Below are 18,109 nucleotides of genomic sequence, written 5' to 3'. Positions count from 1 at the left end.
CTTATTCTTGGTTCGGCTACCCATGCAAAAAAACTTGGCCGAGTCTTCAGTTGGAGACTCGGCCAAGTTTTCTGCGGGGTGTTGTCGATAGCCCTCCAAAGAGCAATGAATACTCAATGTACGCGAGCTGGTAACTCTGGATCTTCTGCAACTCGCTGACCTTCCGCCGCCGCTTCACCGGCGCGATATTCGGGATTGGACCGAAGTCGCCGCGTCCGTTCTCGAGTAGCGGCGCGGCGGCTTTTGCGCCCCACTTTCTCTTTTTCGGTAGGGACGCTCTTCTGTCGCCCCATCCCTCCCTTCGTCGGAGACCCGGCTGTTGCACCTCACATGTACTTCCGAACTTGCCAATGAAAGTTCTCTATGACTGGCAGGTCCGGATCGCAGGCTTTCATATCTCTCCCAAAGTGGATCGCGCTATCACGCGCTAGAACCGGCGGCAGCAGGCTTCGCGAACTCGGCGTCTGTAGCGTTAGCTTTTCTTGGATTCTCAATTGAGGCGCGAACGCACGTGAACTGGCGAGGAGAACAGCACGCTAGAGGTAACGCCACGAACGCTGGGCAGAGTGTTCTCGAAGGTCGAGCGGTGCCGGCGTGCGCGATGGCGTCATCGCAAGGTTTTCCTGCGCACGTTCGCCGGCCCAACACCAGCTTAAACAGCATTGCTTGTAAAAAAGAGACCACACACGCAAAAGCCATTGCTTCCTTGGCGTTCTCGACTGCTGGGTTTCCTTTTTGCGTTTTCAATATTCCACTAGCCTTTGATTTGCAATCATAACGGGCTAAGCGCATAACGAGAACCTCGATTGCGCCAGTCTTGGAGCCAGCCACGGGCAGCGCAAGAGGGTTTCCCGCCTACTGGCAGGACTCGTCGAGAAGCCGCACGACGGCCGCGTCAAGTAGTGGCAGTGGTGCGTGCAACGTAACAGTGGCAGTGGTGCGGCACATCACTCTGGCACATCAGTGACATCACTCAAACAGGCACATCACTCTATGTGAATGAGGAATCGAATATTTCCCCTAGGAAGCGAAGTGAGAGCTGCTTTTCGGAGAGCAAATGCTCTAAGAGACTACAACTTACAATAACGCAGCCCAAGCACTCATGGCGGGATTTCTGCGGCGCCGTCACTCATTGACGCCACCAACTTGCAGACTCAGATGCTCTAAAAAAGTTCCCAACTGCTCCCTTGTGAACTCTAGCCAAACGCGGGCTACTGGTGGGCCTGCCCTCTGCACAGCTCTCTCAACACAAAGGAATGCTTGGAGGACCTCACGCCAGTGACGTACACTCCGCCTCAACAAAGTATGACTACAGTTCAACGTCAACAAACCTTGACGCGTCGGCTTCGCCGGGCAGCTGGCTTACGCATTCGTAGCCGGGGCGCGGGTGTTCCTTGTGGTTCCGGCGACGATGGAGAAAACTTGGGATCCATGAAGCAGGGCGGGCCGCCGTGAACCTACCGATGGGACTACCGCCATCGGCAGCGACACTCATACTCCAAGAGACTGTGCCGGCCTGCGCACTTCCCGACTGCGGGGAACCCGTGCGGCTACGCTAGCTCCCGACCATCCCACGCTTGTTTACCGCCGTTGCAACGAGAAACTCGTCGGCCGGTGATAGGGGACCACTTCCGCATGATCTTCTGGTCCTAATGAAAGTTCTCTGTCGGGCGCGCGCGGTAGGAGAAGGGCACGCGGAGCAGTCCCTCTTTTCGTCACGGCGAGAAAGAATACAGCCACAGACAAAACGGCCTGGCGGCAAAATGCGATAGTTGCCCAGTCGGGATCCGAGTCTGGGCAGAGGTGCAGCGGAGTTCACTGGTCGGAGCGCTGTTTTGGAGCACCGGTTTTGTGAACCTACATGCTTCTACTATGCTGTGAGCAATTTGTGATGGGAAAAACAACGCTTTCGACAGTTTCCGTGAGCTTTTCAACCCGCCTTCTTGGGTGAGAGTTATCCCTGTCATTTCACGAGAGATAAACGTAAAACAGCGCGAGGAGGAAGAGGACGTGCCCACGCTCTAATATTTAAATATTTTTCTTTCCCTGCAAAAAGTACACAATTTCTTTTGGTAAGGCGCCAATTTCCTGGCCAATCCCCCTGAGTGGGTACGCGCCATTTCACTGGAACCACCACCACTACCACAGCCAGTTCGGCCGCTGTCTTCTGCCGCTACGCGGCGTTCAGCTCACAGTAAGGCGGGGATCCCTCTGGGGTGTGTGCGTGTGTCATGGAGGAAAGAAAACCTTTTCTTTCCTCCATGCCGTGTTTTTCGCCCCCACGAAAAAAACTACCACCACTGCCGCCAGGGTGACAGTCGAAGCCATCGCCGCCGCAACCTGTCCACGTTCTCCCGAAGAAGGGCCCGCTCTTTCCCTGCTGCCGCACGAGCAGCATGGTGCCGCGACGTGCCACCAAGCGCTGTCCTCCGGGTAGGTTAGTACAAGGCCACCGCAGGGAAACCCTCAACAAGTGGTCCGGTTTCAGCGCGAAAACAGAGTCCGTCAGATCTGACCACTGCAGCACCCAAGACAACCCAGCCTGCGCTCCCCGCGCCGGCTTGGAAAGCGGCCCGCACGGCCACGCTGGAGGGAGGGTGCACCGCGAGGGGCATCTAATTGAGCGAGAGGTCTAGGAAGTGCTCTCACGATGCTCCCCGTCCAGTGGCCGGCCTGGGAGAGTGAGGGGGGTCAGCGGCCGAGACTGACCCAGATCGGGGCGCCGCTGGTGGAGCCGCACAGCGCCAAGTTCACCACTGCACGCTCTTCGGCGGCGGCACGCGGCGGTGCATGTCGCCCGCGCTGCTTGCTGCTCGCATCGGGGTGACAGGTGGCGCCACCTTCGCGGCGCGAGAATGACAACGCTGCGGCACAGAACGCGAGTATGGTTGCGAAAAGCATACGGTCGCTGTGGGGCTGACACATGTGAAAGTATCAGCAGTTATGCTACTTGAAAATCCGTCATCCATTGCACTCAAAATATGGCCCACTGCACAAAGGCTCACTGCTGTCGTCATCATCTTGAAGGGCTTCCTGAGCAATGTCTCTGCTGGTGTCTTTCCCATCCAGGCATGCACACATTCCAGGCAGTTGCCCCTTTACGCATGCACACGTGAGCAGGCTATGCGCACTCAGTGGCATTCAAGGGCCTGTGCACGGATGCTGGATGAAATGCACAGGGCCACATGGCGCAACACCACACATGCCTGCTAGTGTTGCACGGTTGGCATTAGGCGAGTAGCCAAGTGTCTGGCTGCTAAATGTCAGCTCTGCTTGGCGATGTGAATGCAGATGTGTGCCACGTCATGGTAACAGATGGAAGACGCCAAGTGGAAAGGAAGATAGCAGTAATGCAATGCACGTTCTGCAATTGGACACTCGTACTTTTGCAATCACCATATCATGAAGGAGGGTGTCCCCATCATTTTTTTTCCTAAAGTAATACGACTCCTCTGCTCAATGAGTGCCGCCTTGAGCTGCTGATGGGCCACTAGGCAGGGCCGGATTCCGATGCATGCCCTAAGGCTGACACATACGGCTGACACATAAGGCTGACACACTGCCCGGAATGTACTGCAGCGTTGGCGCAACGCTGGGGAATGCCTTATGCAATGTGTCCAACTGGGCCATGTGGTGAACTTTCACCGTGCGTAAGAGTGTTTATACGATTCTGGGGAATTCCTCACCAAATGTGGCTAACTGGGCTATGTAGTGAACTTCTTACACCGTGGGTAAGAGACGGCAGACGAAAGGTGCTTGCACACTCGCATTTGTTGCTGGTCTCGTCCCATGCACAATGCTCAATGGACAAGAGTCCATCTTCGTCTTCGCCACTTCGTCTCCTCTTGGCAAGTCCTTTCTGCAAGGGCAGGACCATGCAATGCAATACGACCAACGAACACCTCCCCAGCCAACCAGTCAAGGAATGAAATTATGGGGACACCGAGCGATTACCACTCTGGACACAGCGCAATAATTTTTATTCAGCACCAGCTCAACGCACGCAATGTGTGCAGTTGCAGGCTTGCAGGAGGCAAGCATAAGTTCCAAACTGCACAAATGTTCAGGAAGCACCATTTCTGACAGCATCTCTATTAAGATCTTTCACCGCAAGATCACTAGGCAGCAGGGGTGGCTTCAGAGCCTTTTGATGTTGGCCATCAAATATTGATGACGTTGATGTTGGCTTGAGGTCTATTACGCGCACTTTACTGGTGAGAAAGAAACAATTATTTAGTGGTCGTCCATTGGCACGGCACACGTCCTTTTCCAAAAAAGTTCTGTGGACACGAGGATCAGTGTAATGTCATGCACGTCTTCACAAGTGCACGTGGTAGGAAAGGTGCGCAGTTCCAGGATTCACGTAGCACCAGGCATTGTCAAACGGGCAGCAGGGCAACTGACACGACGTTGTCTCCGCGCACGAACAACTGGTTCACGTGCCGCGAACGCGGCGCTAGGGGGAGGCCGCGCCGCCGCCGGCCGCTCCTTGCAGGGCGCCTGCTGCAGGTTGTGGGTCTCGGGTCGCTCGGAGGAGCACCTGCGTAGCGCAGAATTGGTTGCGAGGAGTGCAGCCATGCGAGGCCCAACTGCATCAGGCTGCTAGAGGCTCACCAGGCGTGGCTGCCGATGCTTCGGTCCGCTCCAGTGGAATGTCAGCGACACTGTGACGAGGGCTGCTCTGCCGTTCCGAGCCGCCGGCTGGAGGGGCGCTGCAGCGGTCTGTTTCACACACCGTGGTCGAGCTTACCGCGCTGCAGCGAGAAACACCACCTTATTCATGCAGCAGTGTGCCGCAATGTGACGCCACGGGCAGCGTGAAGCCAACCAGGCGCCCATCGCAGTAGCCAATCAACTTGTGTCAGCAAGGAAAAAGAAACCACTATTTGCATCGAAGACCCTTCCGGCACATGTCAGATAAGCTGCTCAATGTAAAGTGTCAAGAGCTTTTTGCATCTACAATATACTCGACTGCTATCGGCTCTACCGGTAGGGGGACAGCCGTGCAATTACCCAGGATGTTCGAGAACGCTGACACACAACTTGTACGAGTCAGGCCCTTAGTACTATTGAGGTGTTCTTACGCAGCGGAAAAAAATCACCTTTTTACAGTGAAGCTGTCTATGGCTAGTTAGTGAAAATTTTTGCGTCTGGAAAAAGCTGCACTAAGAAAGAATTTTGAATCTATCAGCAAAGCCATCTTACTGGTGAATGCTCTGTAGCTCTAAAGCTAATGTAGGTATCTAAAAAAAATCATACTGAACTTGGCCGCTAGGACAAGTCTATCGTTTTCATTGACTTGTCATAATTAGTCATTTCGCAGTAAAGCTCTAAGCGTTAAAGAATTTCCGGCTGCTGTCAATACATGGCCGTCCACTAAAAAAGTATGGTTACAGAAACGGGACGTAATATTGTTGAATCGAAAATATCCCACAATAAATTATAAGATAATTAGTCATTAAGACGGTTTTAACATTACACCAAGTTTCATTTACTTGTCATAATTAGTCGGCTCCCACTGACGTCACGGTGAAAACATTTCTGAAGCTATAAATATTGCGGAATTCCCATACGCTGTCAAAACGTGGGCATCTACGGGAAAGAAACGGACAGCCCCATATTTGTCTGTTAGAATTAAAACTCCAGTCCTTCCAAGTTTCATTCACCTAATCAACTAGAAATGCTCAATCGCAAGTTACAAACAAATGTGCTTTGTTACGTCCACTCCTTGGACTGCCCCCAGCTTTGCCGGACATCCTTCTTCACAAAGTGGAGGGGCAGTGAATTTTTTCTTGTGGGAAGGATACATGCACATGCCCAAGTGCAGCACTAGTGAAAACGCGACAGAGACAAAGCCGCACCTGGTGCAGCCATCAGCATCCATTTGCTCCACAGTCTCGTCATTTGCCCAGGCTGGAAGTCGCAGGGCCAATGGCAGTGTGGCTGCTTGCGAAGCAGAGCTGCGCTCTGGTCCCTGCATGTAGACATCACATGCACAGACTGTTGAGCAACAATACACGATAGAGGTGTGAAGGGCTCGTTTGCTGCAAAGGGAGATTCCTCAATACCGTGGAGTTGAGCTGGTGTGACGAATCGCCCATCTGCGGATAGCTCCGACCAATACAAAAAATTCTGCACCGGCTTGGAATGTATGAGCTGAGAATAAAACATTCTGCGAGTTAATTAAGATAGGTCTTATTTCAAAAACTTTTGAGCTGAGAATGAAACATTCTGATCTGGTAACGAACATAAACTTTGCGAGTTAGTTAAGATAGGTCCAATTTCAAGACCATTTGAGATGAGAATAAAACATTCTGCTCTGGTAGCGAACATAAACTCTGCAAGTTAGTTAAGATAGGCCTAATTTCAAGGACATTTGAGCTGAGATTAAAACATTCTGCCCTGGTAGCGAACAAACTCTGCAAGTTAGTTAAGATAGGTCTAATTTCAAAGGTCTACTTCTGGTGCGCTCAACAAAAAGCAGGCACCACAAAGCAAAAATAGTTTCCACGGGGTGCCACGAGTTCCCGCGTGCAATTTAACGCAGGCAAGGAATAGGTTTGTAGGGGATGACATAAGTGCACATTTCCCTTCAAAATATGTTCAGTGACAAGGTTTGAATGACCCAAAACAAATAACAAAAAAATTCATCAGTGGTGGATCTCTAGGAATCCTAGAATGCCTCATTCCTCTCACTTGCGAACTTAAAGGAGAACTGCCACCAAATTTTAGTTTCTTTTTGTTTTTATGCTGGAAACAATACCTCTTCGCCTACTAATAATGAAAATAGAACAAAACCAGATCAGCAATCAGAATAGTAGTAGTTACAGTGCATTTCTTTCTTTTTTTTCTTCTTTTTTCAACAAGTTTTGGTTTCGGTCTTTGGCAGCACAGGTGGCAGTTTTGGGGTACTGGGCAATGCCGGGCGTTATTACGTCGCACTATTGGGGCTGCAAAACTGCAATTTGTGACGTAAATCAAAAGCGCATACCATCAAACACGTTTTGCTCATCGTCTGCGGTGGTCTTACGCGGTCTGCATTAGCCCTACCGAGATTCTGGTGGCATTCGGTATGCAGGAAACTTGAAGAGTAATTTGAAAATTCTAGTAATTAGACGTTATTTACACGGTTTGATTTTTAATTGGGATGCATTTGAGTTTGTTTCTGTTCACAATGTTGGCCTTCCAGTGATTTTTGAAAACAAAACAAAAAAAAAATCACTGGAAGGCCAACATTGTGAACAGAAACATTGTGAACATTGAAAACAACCCGCCGCGGTGGCTCAGTGGCTAAGGCGTTGCGCTGCTGAGCACGAAGTCGCGGGTTCGATTCCCGGCCGCGGCGGCCGCTTTTCTGATGGAGGCGAAAAGCAAAAACGCCCGTGTGTACGAGATTTCGGCGCACGTTAAAGATCCCCAGGTGGTAAAAATTAATCCGGAGCCCTCCACTACGGCGCGCCTCATCGCCTGCGTTGCGTCGGCGCGTTAAACCCCACAATCAATCAATCGATTTTTGAAAACACAGGGTTAATTTTTTGCCACTTTGCCAAAGTTGACGATGCTGTTGAGGCATCTGGCTTGGCAAAACGAGACCACTAACAACAGCAGCGCAGAAAAGTGCTTCCTCTTCTGGAAAGGGCTACTCTACATCTCCCAGAACCAACCGGTTCCCAGAGTGTGGAATGTCTTCCGTCACACTCATGGTGATTTTGCTGGTGCTGGCAATCTGAGGTAGCTCATGGTCGGGCATTTTAAATTGATTTTCGATGTGTTTCTCAATGCGGCTGGCTACAAAAATTTTGGGAGGTCATCTTCACAAACTACTGGAGCCAATTATATCATTTTTTAAAGATTGTGAATTTGTTGTCAGTGCTCCTTCAAGGCTCAGCCCAATGCTCACGCCCTGCTGCCTGCAAGGCAGCGTTTCTCAGACACGCCTTGTACACTGTGCCAGCTGCGCTCTGCATTGGAATCGTCTCAGTGGTCACGTTTCCTCGCTTTACCAGCCTGCTAGGGAACGCCTCAAAGACGCGTGGTCTAGTGGCCAATCCATTAGTTGCTTGCTTAACGGTGCAAGGCCAACAGCGGGCAAAGAGTGCCAAAACAATAAAGGCCAATCCGCTCAGTGGGCCACTCGAATAAGGCCGAGCACCCTGAACCAGGCAGGGGCCAGTCTAGTCAGGGCACCTGGAGCGGGGCAGGAGGTGGCGGAGGCGGCAGCAGCAGCACCTCATCGACGTCGGCGAGTGCCAGGTTCACGTGTCGGTCGAAGGCGTGCACGAACCCCGTCAGGATGCTGCGCACGCGCGTGTGGCTGCGGGTCCACACCTGCACGCACACATTCATTCCTCGACTCGCAGTACGCCGACGCACGAACCACCGGCCAAAAATTGCTTCACGTCTAAAGCCTGCAAATTCCGCAGCAATTCTGCACAAGCGAAGCATACCCACACAATATGCAGAAGGTCTTTATCACTACACAACATGCACGGGCCTCGATCCGCCAACAAGGCTGCTCGTACCAAAGTCCCTTCTGTCCACCTCGCTCCTTGTACGTGGTGTGGTGGCCAAGGGCCAAATGAAGCTCCTGATATGCACCCTGGAAAAGTTATGCAGGACATGAATGAGAGTGCACTTGCATGTACGACCTTAGGGACCTCTATGGATACTCAGTTCCCATCAAGAAGCACAATGGTGTCATTGGAATGGTGCAACTGACTCCGTTTGTTATTCGCACTACTTGAATGCTAGAACAGAGTTGATGTACTCTTTTCTTCGTAGTCCGCAATTGCGGATTTTTTAATGTGAAAAATTTAAAAATTTTAAACTGTGATGTTTTTTTTTTTTGTTAAGGGCACAGGGTAAGCCCTGTACTTCCCATGCATTTTTGGCCATTTTGAGGTACATTTTTCTCGGCATCTATTAAAGGTATCTACATAACGTATATATCATTTTCTTTCACATTTTGTGTTCTTTTAACTGTACTAGAATTATGAACATTCTTAAAAAATCCAGTTTTTTATAATTTTTTGTCCGTTAGTACCTAAATTTTGGCATTATTTTAGTATTAAAAGTTGTGTACCAAAAAAACTCTTACGTGCATATTTTCAATTCTAGTACAGCAGGTGTGACAAGTTATGTAGATGACTGGGGAAAAAAATCAGCTCGTTGTCTTGGAAGATATAGGAAATAATGGTACCTATGTAAGAAAAAACATTGTTTTGAGATAATTGAGTTTAAAGTAAAAAAAGAGGTGAAAAACAATACTTTTTTGCCAAAAACACCAATGGAGCCATTTATTTAAAAAGCACCAGCTTCATAATCACTGTCAAAGTCATTTTTTTGCTTTTCACCCGGTCGTCTGTCCTTCCTTGACTATTTTGTGCACCATCGTACAGATTTGTTCACACAGTATTTTGCTTGTGGTCAACCTCTTTAAGCCATGGTGGTGTTACGCCCAGGTTTTGGTCTGAATGATTTTAAAATGCTGGCTCATGCGTTTGTTCATCATTTAGTGAAAGAACAACATCTAATGTTGCAATCATTAGAGTGTGAAGCCAAAAAAATATGTTTTTTATGTGCAGCTTCGAAGGCCAAATGTGGAAAAAACGTGCAACAGGGTCTTTGGATTGCCCTCGCTGAAAAATCAGCTATGCAATGGTTGCTAAGCAATTTCTTAGTACAGCTGGTTCCAGAAAAGCATTTTGATCTGAAACTGGAAGTTTTTTTAGGAAAAAAATGACAATAAACCCTGAGAACATTCTTAAGAGGATGTGGGCACTTACTACTTGCTTACGGGAAAACTGCTTTTTAGCGAGAAATAAGACTTTTTAAGGCAAGTGTGAATATGGAAAATGTGCACAAAAAACTGAACTTCCCTAATTGCGAAGAAAAACAAAAAGTCATTTTTTCAAAATTTCGCCTTACCCTGTGCCCTTAATACAACATCTTTTGGTGCTGGAGTATAGCCAACCAAGAGCTAGTTATTTGCAGGATGAATAGTAGGGTAGGAGTGGGGTGTGAAAAGCGGGGCAACGTAAGGACAAATTTTGCTAGGAGCGAAGTATACGCAACAGACATCCTATGTCAAAAATCATGAACTCGGTTTTGGACAAAAATATGTGCCTTCAAAGTTTGCCCTCAAGTGCACTGGCATTGTAGCTCATATCGTTTATCCGATCTAATTTGCGTACCATGTGACCTGAAGTGCAGTTAACAATAATGCAAAACTAACTAGCCCAATTCCTTACCCTACTGTCATATCGCTCACCTAAGAGGTCATTAACATGACCTCTTTGCCAAACTGCGTGGGCATATTGACAGCAGTTTGGGAACTGTCCCCATACATTTTACCATTGTCTGCACACAAAAAGCAAAAAGTGGCAGTGTGGGGGTATAGCATGAGAGAGAGAGGGGGGGAGGGGGGGGAGGTGATCACATCAGAGTGCACATGTGAACATTTTTAGATGTTTGGCATGCTCTTGTAAGGTCCTGTGGAACTATATTGAGTTAAATAAATCTTTCACTGGATGAGAGTGTGAAATAAGGAAGAAACAATTTTCTTTCGCCAGAGGTGTGCATATGCACCTCATAGCAATGAAAAAAAGTCCTCTGGTTAATAAGAATGGGTATGAGTATCGGGGCCACGGCCCCGATACTCATACTCATTCTTATTAACCAGAGGAGTTTTAATTAGAGAACTTAACCATTGCCCCACGGCCATGGCTCCACCCCACACTCACAAGCTTCGAACCTGTGTGCAGAGGGCACCCACCAACTGCTCATTACCGACTTTTGCAGACAGGCACACTGGCTCTTTCCGCATGCAGCGACTGCCGAGACATGCACCTGCACTCCACTTCAAGCACTGACATCCCACGCATCCTTCCTAACGAAGGTCTTAAGGCAATTAGCACTGTAGGGGGAGCCCAGTGCGTGGAACTCGGGGGAAGGGGAAAGACAGGCACACCAGCCATGCAGAGGCAAAGCAAACCAATGCTGCTAGCTGAACAAATGCACGCTGCAAGACAGTATTTCGCTGCATTATTTGCTGCATTTGCTGCATTATTTGCTGCATCGATTAGCTGCATTTCGCAGCAAATCGATCAATGCTTACTGGAGAGTGGTGGTCATCCAGAGCAAAATGTTTCCAGCAGCAAACTACCATGCTCACCGCCACTAATCTCCTATTCTGAAATCCTCGTCCATAATGCCTTCCGAGACACCATGCCTGCTGCTAGCAAGAACTTGCAACAACCTATACTTGTACTCCACCACCTCACAAAGGGGACGGAACAAAACCTATGAAGAATTTCTCACTTTTTTCAACCCCAAGCAGTCGTGTGGAGGCATTATATCTTTGCAGTTGAGAGTTTGTGATCAGAAGCTGCAGGGCGACTAGCCATCTTCCCGTGCTAGCAGCCAGGTGGCCAGTGCTAGCTATGAGATGCAAATTGCCATGTCAATGCACCTCGAGACCTTGCATCTTTCCCCTACGAACACGACCCATGTGCTGTTTTTCCTGGGAATGGCCCTGCCACGTGTGAGCACATAAATTCTGCAAGGGTCGAGTGAATTGTTTGTTAAAGGGGCCGTGCAGACAAAACACAAGTTTGGTTCATTTGAAAGATTGCCTCATTAGAATCGTACTGATGCCACATTTAACATAAACTTCGCTTAAATAAGCTACATAATGAGGAAAAAAGGGAATGGCCATGCCACCCACTAGCTCATTTCCTGCAACAGAACCTACGATGTCATAAGCCCTGCTGTGCAATTGGCTGAGACCGGCAAAAGCAAACACAAATTAAGCAGGGCTTACAAGCTTGCCAAATAAGCTATTTGCGCTTAAATTAAGGGCCCATTTTTTTATAGCAGTAAGAATGGTGGGACAAACAGTGGAAGTTATGAAAGTACACGCAAACATAGAAGTACCGATGAGTACTGCTGTTGGTACTGCGCGCACTATGCTTGTTTTAGCTGCACAGCACTGCAGCGTTTTGGATTGTCTCATACAACGCTGGCCAATTGGCATAAGTCTTACGTGACCATATTTGTCATGCACACACCATGTTTCACGAAACGATTATTTTCTACCTAAGAAAAACAAGCCAGGTACAAATATGGTCAACAACAAAGCAAAGGCAGAAAACGGCCCACCACGGTATGGTGGCAGCACCATCTAGGTTGACTAATGGTAAACAAGGCTCCGCAGCAGCTTAAAGACCTGTTCTTGTGATGTCATTGCAGGCGTCATGAAAACACACAATTTGGCGGTAGAATCGAAATTTTAACTTAGATTGATTCACTTCTCAGTGAAGAAAGCATCGTTTGCTTCCGAACACGCGCTGGGGCACTACAAAACACGAAATATTTCGAATAAAACAAACTTGTATTTTGTCTGTGTGGTGCCTTTAAGTGCCCCAAACCAGCTGGGCTGACCAAGCGCCAACTGTTCCTTCCCGCCCACTGCTGGTGCGTACCTTGACTCGGTGCCGGTCCCTGACCGCCCGGAAGAGCACACTCAGGGGTCCCACGCTGTGCGTTGTTGTCATACGGGCCACCACTGTGGCCACCCGGGGGACCGGCTTCTGCAGGTGAAACGAGGCAATCACACAGCTCAGCACCACCTGTTGGCACGGCTGCTGGCAAGGGGACAGGCAATGCCGGTCAACCTCTGGCGGCATCACCTGCCAGCCCGTTGCATTGGGCCCCCCCCCCAGTGACTCACAGACAGTCTTTGAAGGTTTGATATGAGCAAGACTGCTGTCCCTATGGACGGGCCCAGGTAGCTGCCCCTCACGACAGCATAGTCGGCGACAGTCGAACAGCCCACAAACATCAATAAATACCCATCGTCCACCACCCTCTTATTGTGCTACAGGATGAATGATTCCAGGCGACATTCCAAACACATGCAACTTTATCTGCTCAGAAGAAGGCCACTTGCAGGCACTAAAAAAATCCTCGCACATTCCTTGGAATGGCCACAAAGAGACACAGCTCCAAGCGCAACACAATCACTGCTATGAAGAACGGAAAGCGGGAAAAGTGAGTGGCATTCTAGCAACGAGATTCACGACACGTGGGTCTCGTTTCTTATTCGGACTCTGACATGAGATTGTTCCTTTTGTTCGCTTGCCCAGCACAAATGGGGATTACCGATCAAACATCGGCAGGACCATTGATTTCGGAAAGCTGTTCACGTGCTTCCACCTCTGGCTGCAGAGCTGCGAGCATTGTCACAGCACACGCTCACACACACCACACTTCTACTGTACCGTGCTCCACTTATTGCAGCTTAGCAGCTTTTTCTCAACAGTAGCTCTTTTGTCTTCGTAATAAGTACTTACCTTGCATGGTTTTCCTGTTCTACTCAAATATTGAATGGCTGTCAAAATCTAGCGGTGGGCAATATCTGCAAAACAATATCTGCAAAGCGAGGGTAACTGGAGAAATCAACACAGAGCACACGTGAGGAAGCCCCAGGTGTAGTAACATTTCAATCAATCAATCAGTCAGTTTTATTTTTCGCTCAAAAAAGTACAGCTAAAAGGGGGGCCAGAGAAAAAGCCGCTCATTTGCGGCTTGATGGGGCTCCGGACACCCATCGGCAGTGGTCACAATGGAGTCACAGAAGCAAACGTACATTAAAACATACATTTAAAAACATACTAAGCATTATGATATGGCATTAAAATAAAACACACTAAAAACAAAAGATAGTCACAAGCACTTTTTAAAGGAACATTTCAACAGTTTTCTTTGGGTTCAGTTTCATAATGTCAACTTTTTTTGAGTGAAAATAATTTAATATTGTAGGCAAAGCGTGATCTAATCTTTCTTTCCCATAATTTGTGCGGGAAAATGGAACACCACATGCTTCATGGCTAGCCCAGCGTCTGCATCTAAGAAAGCGGCCAGGTTGAGCATGAGGCATTGCAGTGGTCATTGCCGCTGGTTTGTAAGTACCGGTGTAATGAGTAACCTCTGATGCGCACTACTGGCCCCTGCCTGCTCTAGAAGTGGGGGCCCATGGGGGGGTGCATATTAAAGCACTGTTCCACAGAGGGCTCCTCCAACACCACCCTCTGTAAGCACCGTACTGCTGTAAAGTTTGACGGCACTTGAAAGCTCAGCTGCTAGTCACACAAGCTCGGGCGAAGTTTTGCAGTCTGGCCCCCAAAAGGACTGCCTTCGCGAGACTCACTGTAATGCCACAATTGCTAGTCTCCTTCGAGAATAAATTTGAGATGACCAGCTGTTAGTCTGATGATAAAGCTTGCGGGGCAAGGATCAAAGCACCTTTCCCCGGAATGTGAAAAGGACCAGTTAGCCATGCTTCTGCTAGTATTTTGCACATTGCTTGTGCTAGGGATGATTATCGCTCCCCTCTGATTGCGAGCCCACAGGAATAGCTGTTTGCCGCATGTCAAATGCTTCCACTTTTCACATGCGCATGCGATAGTGTAGTGTACAGGGAAATAATCAATCATCAGGAAACAGACCTTGTACCTTATTTAAAACTGAAGTTCAGTGCTGCTTAGCCCACCCTCAATTTTTCATTGGTAGCCACTCTGCACTGGGAAGTTTGGCAGGCTTTTGATAATAGCTGACATTAGGGCACTTCATTGTGAGTGTTTTTCAACTGCCGTTATTGCTACCAGCGCTGCTTGCACTTGGCTTAAGTGTTACATATAGACCCAGGAGCAAACAGGTTGATGATTCAAAAACCTGTCACTCTACGAAGGGTTTTTTGTTGACTACGTGTCGTAGCGGATCACGTGAAGCTTCCCCTGCAGTCCAGTGCTGTCTTGCATTATGGCGTGCACCCAGAGTCAGGCATGCTTGGGAATTGGAACAGGTAACGAATGGGGCGAGCAGAACTGGAGCGTCAGCCACTGAAGAGCATCTTCGGCACCCAATCAGTTTTGCTACTTGGCCAAGGCACGTAGAGGGACTCCATGCGTGCCCACTACTGACGCCTCATTTGGAGCTTCCCCCACATTGCTGCCCCGCTAAACCAGCTCACCAGAGAAGACGTCTTGCTTGATTGGACGAGTAAACACGCATTGAAGTAACATACTGGAGGGTAAGCTTGATGACTATGGTTTGAAACAACAGGCGACAGCTGAGAATGGCCGCATCATCATGTGATGCTAAATGAATCGAGTCAAAAATAGATTTCAAGTCATGGGTAGCATCAAAAAAGCAATACACTTACGGACATTAAAGCCACAAAACACGACTTGGTGTGGATTTTATATGTCTGGACAGTGAGCGTGGATTTCACTCTGCACAAGATAGGTGGTTGTAAAGCACAGCGACAGACATGCAGAGTAGTCACCTTTTCTAGCCATCGAGAATCGGTGTGCTGTTGGTGAAGCTCGCCCTGTAGTATGTTGTGCCCAGCAAGACCAGTTCCTGGGGCAGCTGTTAGTGTATCGCCATGTCTTGTAAGTACGTTCAGCGAGGTCTCATTAAACTCAATTATTTCCCTGCCTTTTTCTATCATTCTTCACAGCGGCGCTACTCTAACGCTAAATCTGAACTTGTTTGGGCTGGTGCCGCAAAATTTTGTACCTTTAGTTGGTGACGCAACAAGTTCCAAGGGACTCACACGACAGGCGCCAACTTCCAGTTGGGGCGCCAACTTCAAGTTGGCGTTTATTTTTTGGAGTCGTCTCCTCCGCGTGAACGGAGTGGAGTGTAGAACAAACATTTTATACGCGCACCTGCCACATGAGGGTCGCGAGGAAATTGTGCTCATTGGTGTGTTGGCCGACCGACGTCTCAACGCACCTCTCTTCTTCATAATGAAGTTTTTGCGAACCGAATTTCTCGTCGCACACGGCCTCTCGCACGAGAGATCCACGGGTCTTCGATCAACCGCGAACTGCGCGCTGCTCGTCTACCCACCGGGCCGAAAAGGTGCGTGCTGACACCTGGCCAAGCGAGCAACAACCGGCCGCAGCTGCTTTTTGCTCGCGCATGCTTCTCTCGTGCCGTGGTTCGCAAGGCGGCACGCGGTCGTCACTGTGCGAGAACACAGCACACTCCGAACAAAGCGCGAAACGCCGTCAGCATCGCGGCTCGTTTACCTCAACGACCGGCGGCGGCGGAGCCTCTTCTGCTTTGCCACTTTTCTTGCCCGGCAGGTATTTGGCCGCAAATTCGTCCAGACTGCCGAGTGGCTCTGCATTTGGAACTGGCGGCAACACATCCTCACCGTAGAAAACAACGTATGGGTCGCGTAATTCTTTTGTCAGCTCAATGACGTCGCGGCTATGCGCATCGCCTTCGCTGGGCGCCGCCATGTTTAAAAATAGCCGGTACAAAGCGAGCCGCCGCTTCGTAGGTTTTTTTGTGGCTTTTGGTTTCGGTTTCGATTTTTATTCGTATGTATGGATCAACGCACTAGGGGTGCGCTGCCAGTTTACTTACAAAAAAAAAAGCAAATAGAAGAGCAGAGGGTACGCGGTAGTAAAGGAGGCACGTTAATGAAGAGAATTCGAGCGGCAGACTTGCAAATGCGCTTACTGGGCGTACACCGGTTTCGCTGTTGGCACTGGCTTATTTTCCTGTGGCTGCGGTCTCGCCAAAAATGAGCTCTCGCTTTATTCACTGCCGCCTTCCTATTTTGTTCTTCTTTCTTTTATCCTTTTGCCTCCACCAAAACTTCGTGCACCCACCAACATATATACAGGCCACGAGAGCTTCGCCGCTGCCCGCACACATTTCGTCGCTGGAAAACCGGCGTGTACACGTCCTACATAACTAGAGACAATACAGTAAAATATAAAAATTTGATTTTAGGACTCTTAGAAATTTGTATTAGTTCTTCAAGTTGAATAAGATGATTCACGTGGAGAGAAATATTTCTTGATTACCTTCGAGGTCATCGAGAGCACGAGAAGCAATGTCTGTGACATGCATCCTCCTCGTACGTACTCTGCAGCAGACCCCAAAGCTAGAGTAAACTAGAATATTCTAGAGCGAACTAGATGTTCACTCTACCCAAGCTTTTTGTTGCCCTAAAAACGCACTATGTTGAACTGAAAGGACCGGTCGCCACTTTCGGCCTCGAGCTTGCCGTATATGTGCGTGGGTAACGGTTTTTGTATCATGACAAGAACGGAAGCAGGATCGTAGCCAGAATTTTTTTTCGGGGGGGGGGGGGGGGGGGGGTTATGGCTTGCTCAAAGGGAGAAGTTTTTCCGAAAGGAGCAGTAGGTGTATCTCAGTCATGAGCTGCATGAAAAAAAGAAGAAAAAAAATCGGAGGGGTCACCCCCGCCCATCTAACACCATGCCACCGTCCCTTGTACGTTCCTGAGCGACCGTATATGTGCTATGGCCGTGGTGTATTAATCTTCACTCCTTTTATTCATTCCATTCTCATCTTCTGCTGTTAGGGTGGAAGAGAAAGGACGCGGGGATCGAAACGGCCTAGGTCTCAGCCTTCACATACGACGTGGGATGGAATGGTACGGCTATAAGCCGGAGGAGGTGCAACAAAGGGGCATATGAAGTGAAATTTAATCTTGCAATTTCCCAAATTACGTTGTTCCAGCGCATTAGTTACTTCGCTAACGCTCACGAAACGGTCTGTGCACGCACTTGATTACGTAACTCAGAAGACGGCAGACTTACCGTTTTAACATTAGGGTGCGTTATTATAACTCGCAAGACATTTTTTTCTTTTAATAGCAGCTAGGCTAAGTTTAAAGGGGTCGTGAAGACAAAATACTACCTAATTACGCGTCATTTTGACTTGCACGGAAAGAAATCGCGCTATTTGTGTTTTCTGGTTCATATTTTCGTGTTCGCGTTTCATTTGTCCATGACTGTACATCACTCAACCCAATTCTATAGACGTCGACGTTTTTCTACAAAAAAAAAAATTCCGGGGAGAATGCACTCACGCGCAAGTCTTGAATGACGAAGCTGTTGTAGGTGAGCATCGCCGGACGCATAGTTAAGTTTCAGTATCATTGTCTATTTGCATAGTTGCGCGCGGTGCTAGTAATCGCTGTCATATGCATCAAAGAGGTCGTCCTCTTCTTCGCGGCGAGTGATGGATGCAAAGTCATCCTCAGCATGCATTGTAG

The 18,109-nt window shown here is 48.7% G+C and overlaps 2 protein-coding genes across 4 annotated transcripts in view; one reads left to right on the top strand and one right to left on the bottom strand.

The window, feature by feature from the left end:
• Nucleotides 1–18,109, top strand: part of LOC144174273 (uncharacterized) — a 299,423-nt gene that overhangs the window by 80,744 nt on the left and 200,570 nt on the right. The gene's annotated exons all lie outside the window — the stretch shown is intronic.
• On the bottom strand, nt 3,962–16,335 carry LOC144174272 (U7 snRNA-associated Sm-like protein LSm11). Of its 2 annotated transcripts, none has more exons than XM_077702875.1 (6): nt 16,101–16,335; nt 12,483–12,590; nt 8,188–8,328; nt 5,862–5,974; nt 4,615–4,754; nt 3,962–4,540 (listed from the first exon to the last, which is right to left on the bottom strand). In XM_077702875.1, the coding sequence occupies exons 1-6, from the start codon at nt 16,314–16,316 to the stop codon at nt 4,380–4,382; spliced, it is 879 nt and encodes a 292-aa protein (XP_077559001.1). In that variant the 5' UTR covers nt 16,317–16,335; the 3' UTR covers nt 3,962–4,379. The 2 variants fall into 2 exon arrangements, with proteins under 2 accessions (XP_077559001.1, XP_077559002.1); XM_077702876.1 differs by lacking the exon at nt 16,101–16,335 and adding an exon at nt 15,347–15,866.

This window comes from Haemaphysalis longicornis, unplaced genomic scaffold (assembly GCF_048455015.1).
Source record: "Haemaphysalis longicornis isolate Haplotype H1 unplaced genomic scaffold, Haemaphysalis longicornis Haplotype H1 scaffold_3, whole genome shotgun sequence".
Taxonomy (NCBI): Eukaryota; Metazoa; Arthropoda; class Arachnida; order Ixodida; family Ixodidae; genus Haemaphysalis; species Haemaphysalis longicornis.
The sequence above is the reverse complement of the archived record's forward strand: the minus strand, read 5'-3'. Positions and strand labels throughout refer to the sequence as shown.